The following is an 11,938-nucleotide window of genomic DNA, read 5'->3' as shown; positions in this document are numbered from 1 at the left end:
CTAGCGAGCATGCGTCGTCTCCCCAGTCCAAACTACTTCGACTCTGATGTCTATGTCTGATAGACTAAGTAGGCCCAGGATGCGACATCCTGCCGAGTTCAGTTTCAGTCAGTCTCCCGCTTTTCTTTCAGCCAGTTGTGTGTGTGAGTTTTGAGCAGTGTTTAGCAACCAATATTCTTTCCTTTTGTGCGTGGATCCCGTAGAGTACTACGGATGCATAGGGTGCCTAACACCTTCCCTTCGCATAACCGACTCCCGAACCCATCCTCTTTGGTCGCGAGACCATGTTCTTTCCTAGGTTTACTCTGAGCGTTTCCTTTCCCTCTTTTGGGATAAATAACGCACGGTGGCGGCTCTGTTGTTTCTTTCTTTTCCCGCCGGTTTTTCGCGCGATGCGACATGTGTATCATTGCTTCACTTTCCCGAATTATAAACTTATGCCTACTTTGGATAAGTATTCTTATTTGGTTGGTTTGTCTGTTTCTAATCAGATTCCATTTTATGGTTTAGAAGAAGATCCAAAGCCTCTTGCTATTGCCAAAGCTATTCATTTGAAGAAATCCAAGATTGAAGCTCATATGACTTCTAAGAGTGGTATTCAAGGGATCCCTTCCAAGTTCTTGATAGGAAGAGCTCACTATTTTTCTGGTATGAGAAGTGTCGACGCATTTGAGGCTATCTTCGCTCTACTCATTTATGGATTGGTTTTGTTCCCCAATGTTGATAACTTCGTTGACATTAATGCCATAAAGATATTCTTGCTTGGAAATCTAGTTCCAACCCTTCTTGGAGGCACTTATTATTCTATTTACCATAGGACTTCGAAGAGTGGGGGAATGATTGTTTGTTGCACACCTTTGTGGTTTATTTCTCACTTGTCGTAGTCTGTTGCCTTTTGGGATCTCAATAATGGATTAAGGTGGTCACAGAAAATCATGTCTCTTACCGACACTGATATTGTATGGTATAATCGTGTTTATGATAAGGTGATGATTATTGATAGTTGTGGTGATTTTCACAATGTACCCCTTCTTGGTACAAAGGGAGGCATTAACTACAACCCAGTTTTGGCGTGTCGTCAGTTTGGGTATGCTATGAGGGGTAAACCAAACAACATTTGGTTGAGTAGTTTATATCTCAAGGAAAATGAAGATGATATAGCTTTCAAGGAGAAGATTTCTCGTTCTTGGTATAATATCTGTAGGAAGGGAAGAGAAGAATTAGGAAGGAAAGATTGTGTCTCCTTGGAACCCTATCTTCAATGGGTCCAAGCTAGAGCTCTTGATCTTAAGATGTTGTATCCTCACCAAGAGCCTTTGCCTATGACTGATAGATGTCCGACTCCTGTTTTTATGACTGATAATGAGAAAATTCATATTTCTTCGACCCATATGCAACAAGATAGAGATGCTTGGAAGAACAAGTATCAGATTGTTGAGTTCGAGAATTCAAAGATTTAAAAGCTGATGAAACAAAGGGTTGAAGAAGACTCCACCAACAAGAAGAGGAAGGCGCAAGTGGATTTATTTTCCTATAGCTCTATTCTACCTGCAAATTATTCTAATGTTTCTTCTACCTCTGGTATTTGGAAGAGTGTTGTAGACAACATAGTGTTGGGAAAAAGGAAGATGAAGGAAGATTATAAAGAAAAGATCGGAAAGTTAGAAAAGATGTTACAGTCTACTGTTGGTTCCTCCTCTGATGCAGTTTCTAGGGATCCTTAGGATGCTACTCTTCTTTTCTCTTGTATTTGTATTTTGGTTTCTGAAATTGTACTCAGTGTAATCCTTCCAAATATTACAAATAAAAATTATATTTTATGGTCAATTCAAATTGTTATTATTGTTGAAATATTCACAAATAAGACTTTGTATTTTCCTTGAAAATAATAAAATCATTGCATTCATGCATCATTTGCATCGCAGGTTTCTTGCATTCTAGCCCTTCGGCCAGGTGTCTCATGATCTTCATCTTAGTATCAATCAAGATGATGCATCAGTACAACGCTCGTGCTAATCGTTAATGCAATATGGATCAATTGGAGAGAGAAAATCATGAACTTAAATAGTAGGTTGCTAGACTTACTACTCTTATGGAGTCTCTCATCACAACTCAGAGTCAGGAGGCTCAAGCTCCTGCAACTCCGCAACAACAGACAATTATCTTCGAGATTACCTAAACGCCCGTGTCTGTGGCTCCAGTGAACCAGCCTACGCACTCTATACCTTCCGAATTCCCTTGGGGAATGCCTCAAAACTATGTGCCTGAGGATTATGCTCATACCATTGCTCCTATGCCGACATCTTGGCCGGTCATGTCTACTCCTTCTCCTATTGTGCATGTCATGCCTCATGTTGAAAACACTATTTACCATTCTGAGCCGTCTGAAGATCCATATATGTATGAAAAGATGGATGAAATGAAGGATCAGTTTCAATAATTGAAGAAGGAAATGAAGACCCTGAGGGGAAAAAAATTGTTTGGGAAGAGCACTTCTGAGCTCTATTTGGTGCCCAATATGAAGATCTCTATTAAGTACAAGGTTCCTGACTATAAGAACTACAAGGGGAACACTTTCCCCATAAGCCATATTGTGATGTATGCCCGCAAGATGTCAACCCAAACAGACAATAACAAGTTACTCATTCATTATTTCCAGGATAGCTTGACCGATGCCGCTCTTCGTTGGTACATGGGTCTGGACAGTGGTAGCATTTGTACTTTCAATGATTTAGGCGAGGCCTTTGTCAAGAAGTATAAGTATAATATGCATATGGTGCCTGATTATGACCAGCTTCATTCTATGTCTCAGAGAGATAAAGAGACATTTAAAGAATATGCCAAAGATGGAGAGAGCTAGCCGCTCAGATCAGTCCTCCGTTGGAAGAAAAAGAAATGACAAAGATCTTTCTCAATACTTTGAGTTTACTTTACCATGAGCATATGATTTCTAGCGCTCCCAATGATTTCACTGAGATGGTGAACATGGGGATGCGTCTAGAGGAAGGTGTCCGTGAAGGCAGATTGTCTAGAGAAGAAGCGTCAGCCAGTAAGAAGTATGGGAGTGGTTTCTTAAAAAAGAAGGATGGAGAAACTAATCCAGTAACTATGGAGAGGCGAAGGAATCCTTATGTGAAGAAGAGTTCCATATCTCATCAACAACATCATTAAGTGTCTTCTGTTATTCTATTGTTTGCCAATAATTCTGTCGTTCAATCAGCAACAAATCAACCTCAACAACAACAACAACATACTCATTACAACAATCACAAAATCAGTACAACATCTATGAGAGGAAGAAGGTCATGTTTGACCCTATTCTGATGTCTTTTGCCAAATTATATCCGTTTCTTATTGTCAAAAATCTGGTTCAGCCAAGAAGTCCTCAACCTATGCCTGAACCTCTGTTGTGGTGGTATAAGCCTGATCAACATTGTGCCTATCATCAAGGGGCACCATACTATGAAGGTATGATTCACATCCACCAAGCTAGAAATCCGGATGATGACGTGAATGTGATTGTTCCAATTTTCAAAACTCCTGAACGAGTGGTGATTCAGTATGATAGCAGTAAGAGAAGCAATAGAACGGTATCTCCATTAGTGATACGGTTGGCAGCCCAGTCCCAGTACACATCTGATAGGGTTGTGCCTTACAAGTACGATGCTACTATGATCAATTATGGGCAAGTGATTCCTCTTCCCACAACTACTGCAGTAGTAAGAATTGTTGATATAGTCAAGGTGACCCAAAGCGGTTGAGTGTTCAGTCCAGTATTCGTAAAGGCTGTTGAGAACGTCATAGTTGGAAAGAAGGACGAGGTGGTTGTTCCTTTGTTTGATCTTGTTAATACTCCAATCTGTCAGTCTAGTGAGTCCGGCAATTTGAAGAATAAGGATGATAAGGATGAAGTACTTCGTCTGATAAAGAAGAGCAAGTTTAACATCGTGGAGCAGCTACTCTAGACGCCCTCCAAGATTTCTATTTTATCTCTATTAATGAATTCTGAAGCACACCATGAGGCTTTGAAAAAATTACTTGAGTAATCCTACGTTGAACATGATGTTACGGTTGATCAATTTAATCACATCGTTGCTAACATTACTACGTGCAACAATCTGAGTTTTTGTGATGAGGAGCTTCCAGAAGAAGGTATGAATTATAATATGACTCTCCAAATATCTATGAACTGTAAGAAGTATGCCTTGTCCAATGTATTGGTAGACACTGGTTCATCTTTGAACGTTCTATCCAAGTCCACCTTGGCCAGGCTATCTTATCAAGGAGCACCCATGAGATATAGTGATGTGATTGTGAAAGCGTTTGATGGTTCTCTCAAACCTGTCATTAGAGAAGTTAACCTCCCAATTAAGATTGATCTGAGTGATTTCTATATTACTTTCCAGTTAATGGATATCCACCCGGCCTATAGTTTCTTATTGGGTAGGCCATGGATTCATGAAGCAGGTGTTATCACGTCAACTCTACACCAAAAGCTCAAATTTGTCAAGAATGGGAAGCTTGTTATCGTTGGAGGTAAGAAGGAATTGTTGGTGAGCCACTTATCATCTTTCACGTATGTTGAAGCTGAGAAAGCAGTTGGAACTTCGTTCCAAGCTTTCTTTGTGGCTAATGTGATCCAGAAGACTGGGACATCCATGTCTTCTTTGAAAGATGCGCAAGAGATTATTCAGGCTGGTGACATAGACAATTGGGTCTGTGTCGTAGAAGTGGTAGAGAACAAGAATCGGGATGATTTGGGATTCAAGAAAGGTCCGTTCAAGAAGGAAGTCAAGGCTATGCAACATATTTTCCGTAGCAGAGGATTCATCCACAAGGAAGAACAACACTCAGCTGCGATCCTTCGTGAAGATGAAGATGAAGAAGAAGACAATGCCAACTTTGTAATGCATTGACAAATTTGCAACAATTGGGTTACTGTTGATGTTCCTATTATAATTCATCGTTCAAAGTAATATACCTTATTGTTTAAAGAAAAATCATTCTCCTATGCCTAAGGGAGAAGTGAAAACATTGTCATGCATTTTCAATTATCATCAATAAAATGCGATTTTATTCATCCATATTTATGTTATTTTTTACTTTTTGCTTTTTTTTTCTGAAAATGGTAATCACAAAAAATATAAATAGACAATAATTTTTCCCATATCTGCATAATATTTGTTTGGACTTCATATTTCTAAATTCAAAATAGCAAATCATTATGCAGGTTTCTTCTCAAACCCGTTGAAAATAATGACCCTACTCCCTCTCCGAACTTTGATTTCTCTATGTTCAAAGTTGAGGAAGAGAATGATGATGAATACGTTTCTTATAAGTTATCCCATTTGCTTGAGCACGAGTAAATAACCATTTAGCCGTTTCAAGAACAAATTGAGTTAGTCAACTTGGGTTCCAAAGATGATATCAAGGAGGTCATGATTGGGCCACAACTTCATCCAGAGGTTAATAAGGGGTTGATTGAGCTTCTCCGAGAGTACTCTAATATGTTTGCTTGGTCTTATCAAGACATGCCAGGTCTGGATATCGATATTGTGGAGCATAGATTACTGTTGAAGCCAGAATGTCCGTTGTAGCGGTAAATTTATGACCATCAAGCTATGGATAAGCTTAACGTCAATAAAACCAGAGTTGCCACCGTGCTTTTATTGTTTCTAAAGGAAAAGGGAAAAGTACGAACAAAACCCAAAGATAAGAATTTTTCAAATTAAAACTAATAAAATTTCAGAGATTTCAGGTAAGGGGGTTGGTTACACAGAGGGAAGGTGTTAGCACCCAAAGTGTCTTAGGTATTCCTAGGGAGCCCTTTTTTATGTGTGTATGTGTTTTTGGTATAAAAGATGTTTGAGAAAAATAGAGTGTGGGGATGAGAAAATAATTCATTGATTATATTTTTGTGTTTGACAAGACCTTCGGACTTGTGCCTACGTACCAACATAAAACTGAGAGATCAAAACCTCGTAGTTCGTGGTAACAATTTCAAAGTTGGTGAATTGCTTTTAACAAAAGGTTAATAAGAAAAGGGCACAAAGGCCAAAAATTTAAATGAAGTTGTTAGTTCTTTTTGTATTTTGAAAATTTAAGTCAATTTGATTAAGTTTATTTACAAATTTGATTTAAGAAAGAGTTTAAAAATTCATTGGCATAAGGCCATAGTTTTTATTTAAAATAAAGCCTAAGTTTGAAATCACAAAGCAAAGAAAGTTTTTGAAAAGGGGGAGAGATTTTTAAATTTAAGAAGTGGGAGGAGATGAGGAGGCAACCCTAAGCATAAAATTAAAAGTTAAGAGTTGAAAAGATCTGACCAATGGGATGCAATCCAACAGACAAGAATGTCATATAGAAAACCCATTTTCCCTTTGGACTTTGAATCAAGCAATAATCAACAAGCAATTAGAAATATCCAAACATTAAGAAGATCAAGGCATCAAGTAAAGATAAACATATCCAAGCAAGAAATTCCCATAGCTAGCAGTCTTCTTTGTCTTCTCATGTATCGGATGAAATATCCCTTGATCAACTCAGAATAAAGCATCAGACACAAGATCAAAATAACAATTAGCACCAAGACAAAATAGCAAATGAATTCAAATAAATCCTAATACTTGCATCAGATGAAGGCTCAGTTCACAATAACTTGGTCTCAAAATGTTGGCATTGGCCAAATCCTTTTTGCATAGGGAATGTTGCCTAATCCTAAGTCCAAAGGTTCAGATAAAGATCAATCAGTCCACCAGACATTTTTTTAGGGTTTTTGTTGTTATTAAATATTTTACGGTCCTAAGACTACAAACAAAACTAAAATGCACAAACAACATATAGAATCACAAAATATGGCTCAAATGAGAAGTGCAAATGACATAAATATAAACAAGTTAAATGAAATGTAAATGGGTCCAAGCATCCATTCACAAGTATGAATCCTTAAACCAAGACATCTTCCATGAGAAGGGCTCCAACTTGGATAATTCAACAAGTATGCCACTAGCTCTCATGAAAGGAAGAAAGGTCAAGTTTCCACAGAATACCATGAATAATGGGAGACTTACAATCTCACTTACTAGAATGTTATGCCTTTAGGACCAAATTTAGCTTTATGTTAAGCAATCGTAATTGGACTTATGTAGAAGTCACAACTATCTGAGGTCAGGCAATACAAAATTAGGTGTTAATACATGTTAGAGATTTGATATTAAGAACCAAACTCCTAAAACATACCACACACTAAAAGAAAAGATCAAGAGGGATGGACATATCTCAATCATACTTGTATTGGTTCATCTGACACAAGGTCATTGATGAACCAATTAGCCTTAAGACATTAGAGATTTCATTGGCCAAATGAAGGGATAGGAAAGAATAAGGATGAAGATGAAGATGGAGGGGAAGATAGAAACACAAATTGGTCATGGGAGGAGTTTTATCAAATAAAAACCATTCATTCATTTTGGGAGATGAAATGTACATTTCATCAATCCCCTAAATCCAATGATTTTAATCCAACAAAAGTCAAACCAACCTTGACCAAGTCCCAAACAAATAGTCAAACATCACAAGACCATAAAAATGGCTCAACATAATTTTTACACATTTAATCAATTAAAAAATCAATTTAAAAATGAATAAAAATACATTTTAATTTGGTCAAAATCTAAAATCTCTTCAATACACCAAATATATGGCCAAGAGATTTATCCTAGGTCAAACAAGGTCAAAAGACCTTAGACAAAAAATTTCATGATTTTTGAAAATTTGAAAGTATTTTTAAACAATTAAGAATATGCACAAAAACAATTAATTCATGAAAAATATCAAAATTAATCCAATTTTTTTTTAATTCAGAATATGAAATAGAAAAATATTTAAAGATTTTTGGTGAAAGTCCCATATTTTTTGGATTAAAAATGAAATTATTATGAATTAAACAAAATAAAAGGATTAAACATAAAATCCGAAATTAAAATAAAAATAGAAAAAACAAAGGCCATCAGATCTCCCTCATTAATTGAGGTGGCATAATTGATGGTCAATGCAATATGCACGGGTAATCAGAAGCAATGGTCCAGATTAGAACATCCAAGCTTGATCAGATGGTTAGGAAGTGTGACAACACACCACCAGAGTTAGGGCTCCGGTCATCTTCTCCGGTGACCTTCACCGGACTGGTCCAACTTCATCTCAACGGAAAATGAAAAACAAGGACACTATTTCAAAGAGAAAATTCCCAGGATCACGAATCTGGCCTCAATTTTCTCCAATTCCAAGTATATAAAAAGATACAGGGATTTCAATTTTGAGGATCATGAACTGAGTTGCTTCGATTTGACCTCAAAGCAACTCAATCTTGTTGCCTACATTGGTAGGACTTCATCCAACCAAAAATCACAAAGAATAGTGAAGAATTGAGAGAGAATCGAAGAGATGAAAATTCTGGAAAATCACCTTTGAGTGAGCTTCAAACTTGCTTCCAATCGGCCTGGGCTTATCTTCAAAAGCTTGTAGGAGTTGAATTTGATCAAGGAAAGGCTTGGAATCTTGGAGTTTCAATCTCAAAACAGAAAGAGATTTGAAGCTCTATTTTCAAATGAAAACTTTCAAGATTATCCTTTAATGGTGAGGGTTTGGATTGTAGGTTCAAAGCTTCAGAAAGAGGTCCTCAATTCTGAGCCAAGAGGGTCTTATTTATAGGCTATGCATTTGATTTTCACACACTTCCAAAATTGGCCAAAAATAGCAATTCCCTTGCATACTTTCATGGGCGTGTGATAGGTTCATCAAATGATACTATCAGGTCCAAAATCACTCATGTGCGATGCTGAAATCATGTCATGTACTCATGCAATGGAGATTGATATGTGAATGTGAAATTCATCCAAATGAACCTTTGAAAAGAACCCATGTGAAAGTCCTCCAATTCTTCTCCAAATGAGATGATCTTGGACTTTTTGGAAAGGTGAGATCATGGGGAACAACTTTCATGTTGAATACTTTTCAATTTGAAACTTGGATCATGATGAATTTTAAGGTGGAAGTTTTGAAAATCAAACATATTTGAAAGTTTTCTAAGTACCAAGTCAAATGTTCACTTCTTCCACTTTGAATAACTTTTGCTATGGGCTTCAAATGGGAGAATTTCCTTCATAGAAGTTGTATATATTTCAAAACTATTCAAATTGGTCACAAAGTTTACCTCATTTGGATTTGTAATGAAGGAGGTATGCATTTTAGAAGTTGAGGAAAATCACTTATTCAATGGTAGTGCCCCAAAATGACCTATAATGTTTCCTCTTGGAACATGCCTTTGAAAGTTGAGTTTTAATTTCTTCCAAGAGTAAAAGTTTGATAGGACATCTTGAATTTGATCATGAAACTTTAATGGATTTCATGTCATCAAAATTGAGCAAGTTATGGTCCTTGGAAGTTGACCTTCTAACTATGGTTCAAACAAAATGACCTATAATCTTTCACCATAAAAAATGACTTTCAAAGAAAAACTAGCTCTTGACCTCAATGTTAAAGTTATTTGGAATGTAATAAGTAGTAACGTTTCTCTTGGAATCATTTCATATGACAAAAATTGTAGGAGATAGGGTCTAGGGAACCCCAGTTTTGACGAGTTGACTTTCTCTAGTCAACCACCATGAACCAACTTGAAAACTTAAAATTCTATTGATATTTGGGACTCGTGGAGGATCATATATGTATTATATGATGTAATATGAAGTATCCTTTGAAACATTTGATCAAATGGTGAAGAAACTTACTAAGGAAGTCACACAAGATACCCAGATGAATTAGGGCTTCCAAGGCAAACAAGCTTCAAACTCTTGATGAATTCTTGATCAAAATGATATGTGAAGATCATGGGGATCCATATATGATATATAGAGTCATTGTGAACCATCTATTGATTAGTCTCCTTGCATTGAGGGTCTCAAACCTTAGATATGAGCTTGATGGAGCATGGGTGAAGACACACACTACCTACAAAAGCAACAAAGTATACATTGACATAGTTTTGGTATTTTGGTTAGTAAATAATGAAAAACAAAGTATGATACAATCAAATGTGCATGGTGATCTCTCCTAATGCAAACCTAATGAATGAGGGGTAAGGAGGATGCCAAGGTGTGATCCCCAAAGCTAATGCATATAATGAGATAGCATGAGGGATCTTAGGGTCAAAATTGGGGTCTTATAGCTGCCCTTATTTAAGGACATTCTAACTGAGGATGTGAAGGTTAAAATCTTCGTATCAACTCAGTAGAATGGACTTAAATAACAACAACAGAAAAAAAAATTGGTCCCTAAGAGACCTCATGATGCATATGATATGGAATGTTAAAATAATCTTTGCGGGGAATATATTGCCACAAAGGAAAAGAATTCGGAGAGACTGAAAGTCCACAAGAGCATAATGCATTCCATAAGGAAAACTCAGTGGGAAGACAGAGACTCTGGGGGGAGTAAGAGTTGTGCGTAGGTCAGGCTACGACTTAAAAACTGTTGGGGACACGAGGGAAACTTACTAAGGAAGGAGTCGACCGGGCATAAAGGGAAATTCTACAGGGGAAACAGGTAGATTAAAACAAAGATGAAATACATGAATCAAACTCAACTGAGGAAGAATGATCTTTAACACAAGAGTACTAGAAATATATTATCTATTACCGGTTACTAGGTAGAAAGATAATCTACTCTGCCAGAGGGGCATTCGTTACCGGTTAAGGTAAACATATCAAGGATGACTCAGTGAGGAAAAAGAGGTGTATTCGTTACCGGTTACTGGGTAAGAATAACCTACTAGGGAGAAAAATCAAATAGGATTTAGAACTACCTGTTACTGGGTAGAAGATCAAAATGAGAGAATATTCGTCACTGGTTAAGATGAACATATCAAGGATAAACTCAGAGGAAGAATATCTGTCATCGGTTAGGATGAACGTATCAAGGATAGACTGCCGGGGAGAAAATAGGAATTATATCTATCAGTTACTGGATATAATACCAAAGAGAGAATATCTGTCACTGGTTAAGATGAACATATCAAGGATAGACTCAGAGGGGAAAGCGGGATTTACAACTACCTGTTATTGGGCAAAAGACCAAAGAGAGAGTATCTGTCACTTAATTAAAGTGAACATATCAAAGATAACTCAAAGGAAAAAGTAGGATTTATATCTACCGGTTACTGGGCAGAAGACCGCAAAGAGGAGAAAATCCATCATCAGTTAAGATGAACATATCAAGGATTAACTCTCTGAGGAATAACAGTAGGGATTACAACTACCTTTTTATTGGGTAGAAAACCACAAAGGAAGAATATCTATCATCGATTTGGATGAACATATCAAGGATAGACTGCCTGGGGAAATGTGAAAATGAATCCGCTGGGGAAAACAAAGGAAGTAAACTACGTTTACCGGGTATCAGGCAAAAGTAAAGTACTCAAAAATAGAGAAGAATATTACCAGTTACTGGGTAATAGACTCTTAGGGGACCAAGATATCTATCTAGGTAATAGCTAGAAAGAAACGGTCAAACAAAGACTCAACCCAATGAGGATATAATTCAAGGGGAGCGATTCCATCTAGATAATTAACTGGGGAGGAAACTGAAGCAATGATCGTCCATGAGGAAATAACTCAATGGGGAAATGAGAAAGGTTAAACTCTTCATGCTTAAGGGGTTGACACTCTACAATTGAAGGAGGACAGACGCACCAACCCTGTATGGGGAAATAATATCACCGAAGCAGGGGGATCAGAATAAAGGAATCAAATGCAATAAAATGCATAATGAAATATATGATGATGTGTTTTATGTATGAATATGTATGTATATGATTATCATTATGCTGACAAAATAACACAAAGGATACATATTTGAATCATTGCTGCAACACTCGGCCAATCTC

At 37.0% G+C, this 11,938-nt stretch overlaps 1 protein-coding gene across 1 annotated transcript; it reads left to right on the top strand.

Moving 5' to 3' along the window:
• The first annotated feature begins 437 nt into the window (after window positions 1-437).
• LOC127079633 (uncharacterized) lies at window positions 438-1,460 on the top strand. The gene is made up of 2 exons (XM_051020016.1): window positions 438-842; window positions 885-1,460. Exons 1-2 carry the CDS (start codon window positions 438-440, stop codon window positions 1,458-1,460), a joined length of 981 nt encoding a protein of 326 aa, XP_050875973.1.
• The last annotated feature ends 10,478 nt before the right edge of the window (window positions 1,461-11,938 follow it).

This window comes from Lathyrus oleraceus, chromosome 5 (assembly GCF_024323335.1).
Source record: "Lathyrus oleraceus cultivar Zhongwan6 chromosome 5, CAAS_Psat_ZW6_1.0, whole genome shotgun sequence".
NCBI lineage: Eukaryota > Viridiplantae > Streptophyta > Magnoliopsida > Fabales > Fabaceae > Lathyrus > Lathyrus oleraceus.
This window is presented reverse-complemented; position numbering and strand designations above follow the sequence as displayed.

Bases quoted from the DNA above. Each gene is read 5' to 3' on its own strand.
- LOC127079633 (XM_051020016.1), top strand. From the start codon at position 438: ATGCCTACTTTGGATAAGTATTCTTATTTGGTTGGTTTGTCTGTTTCT. The intron at 843-884 runs GTTTGTTGCACA...CACTTGTCGTAG, and splicing joins CGAAGAGTGGGGGAATGATT to TCTGTTGCCTTTTGGGATCT.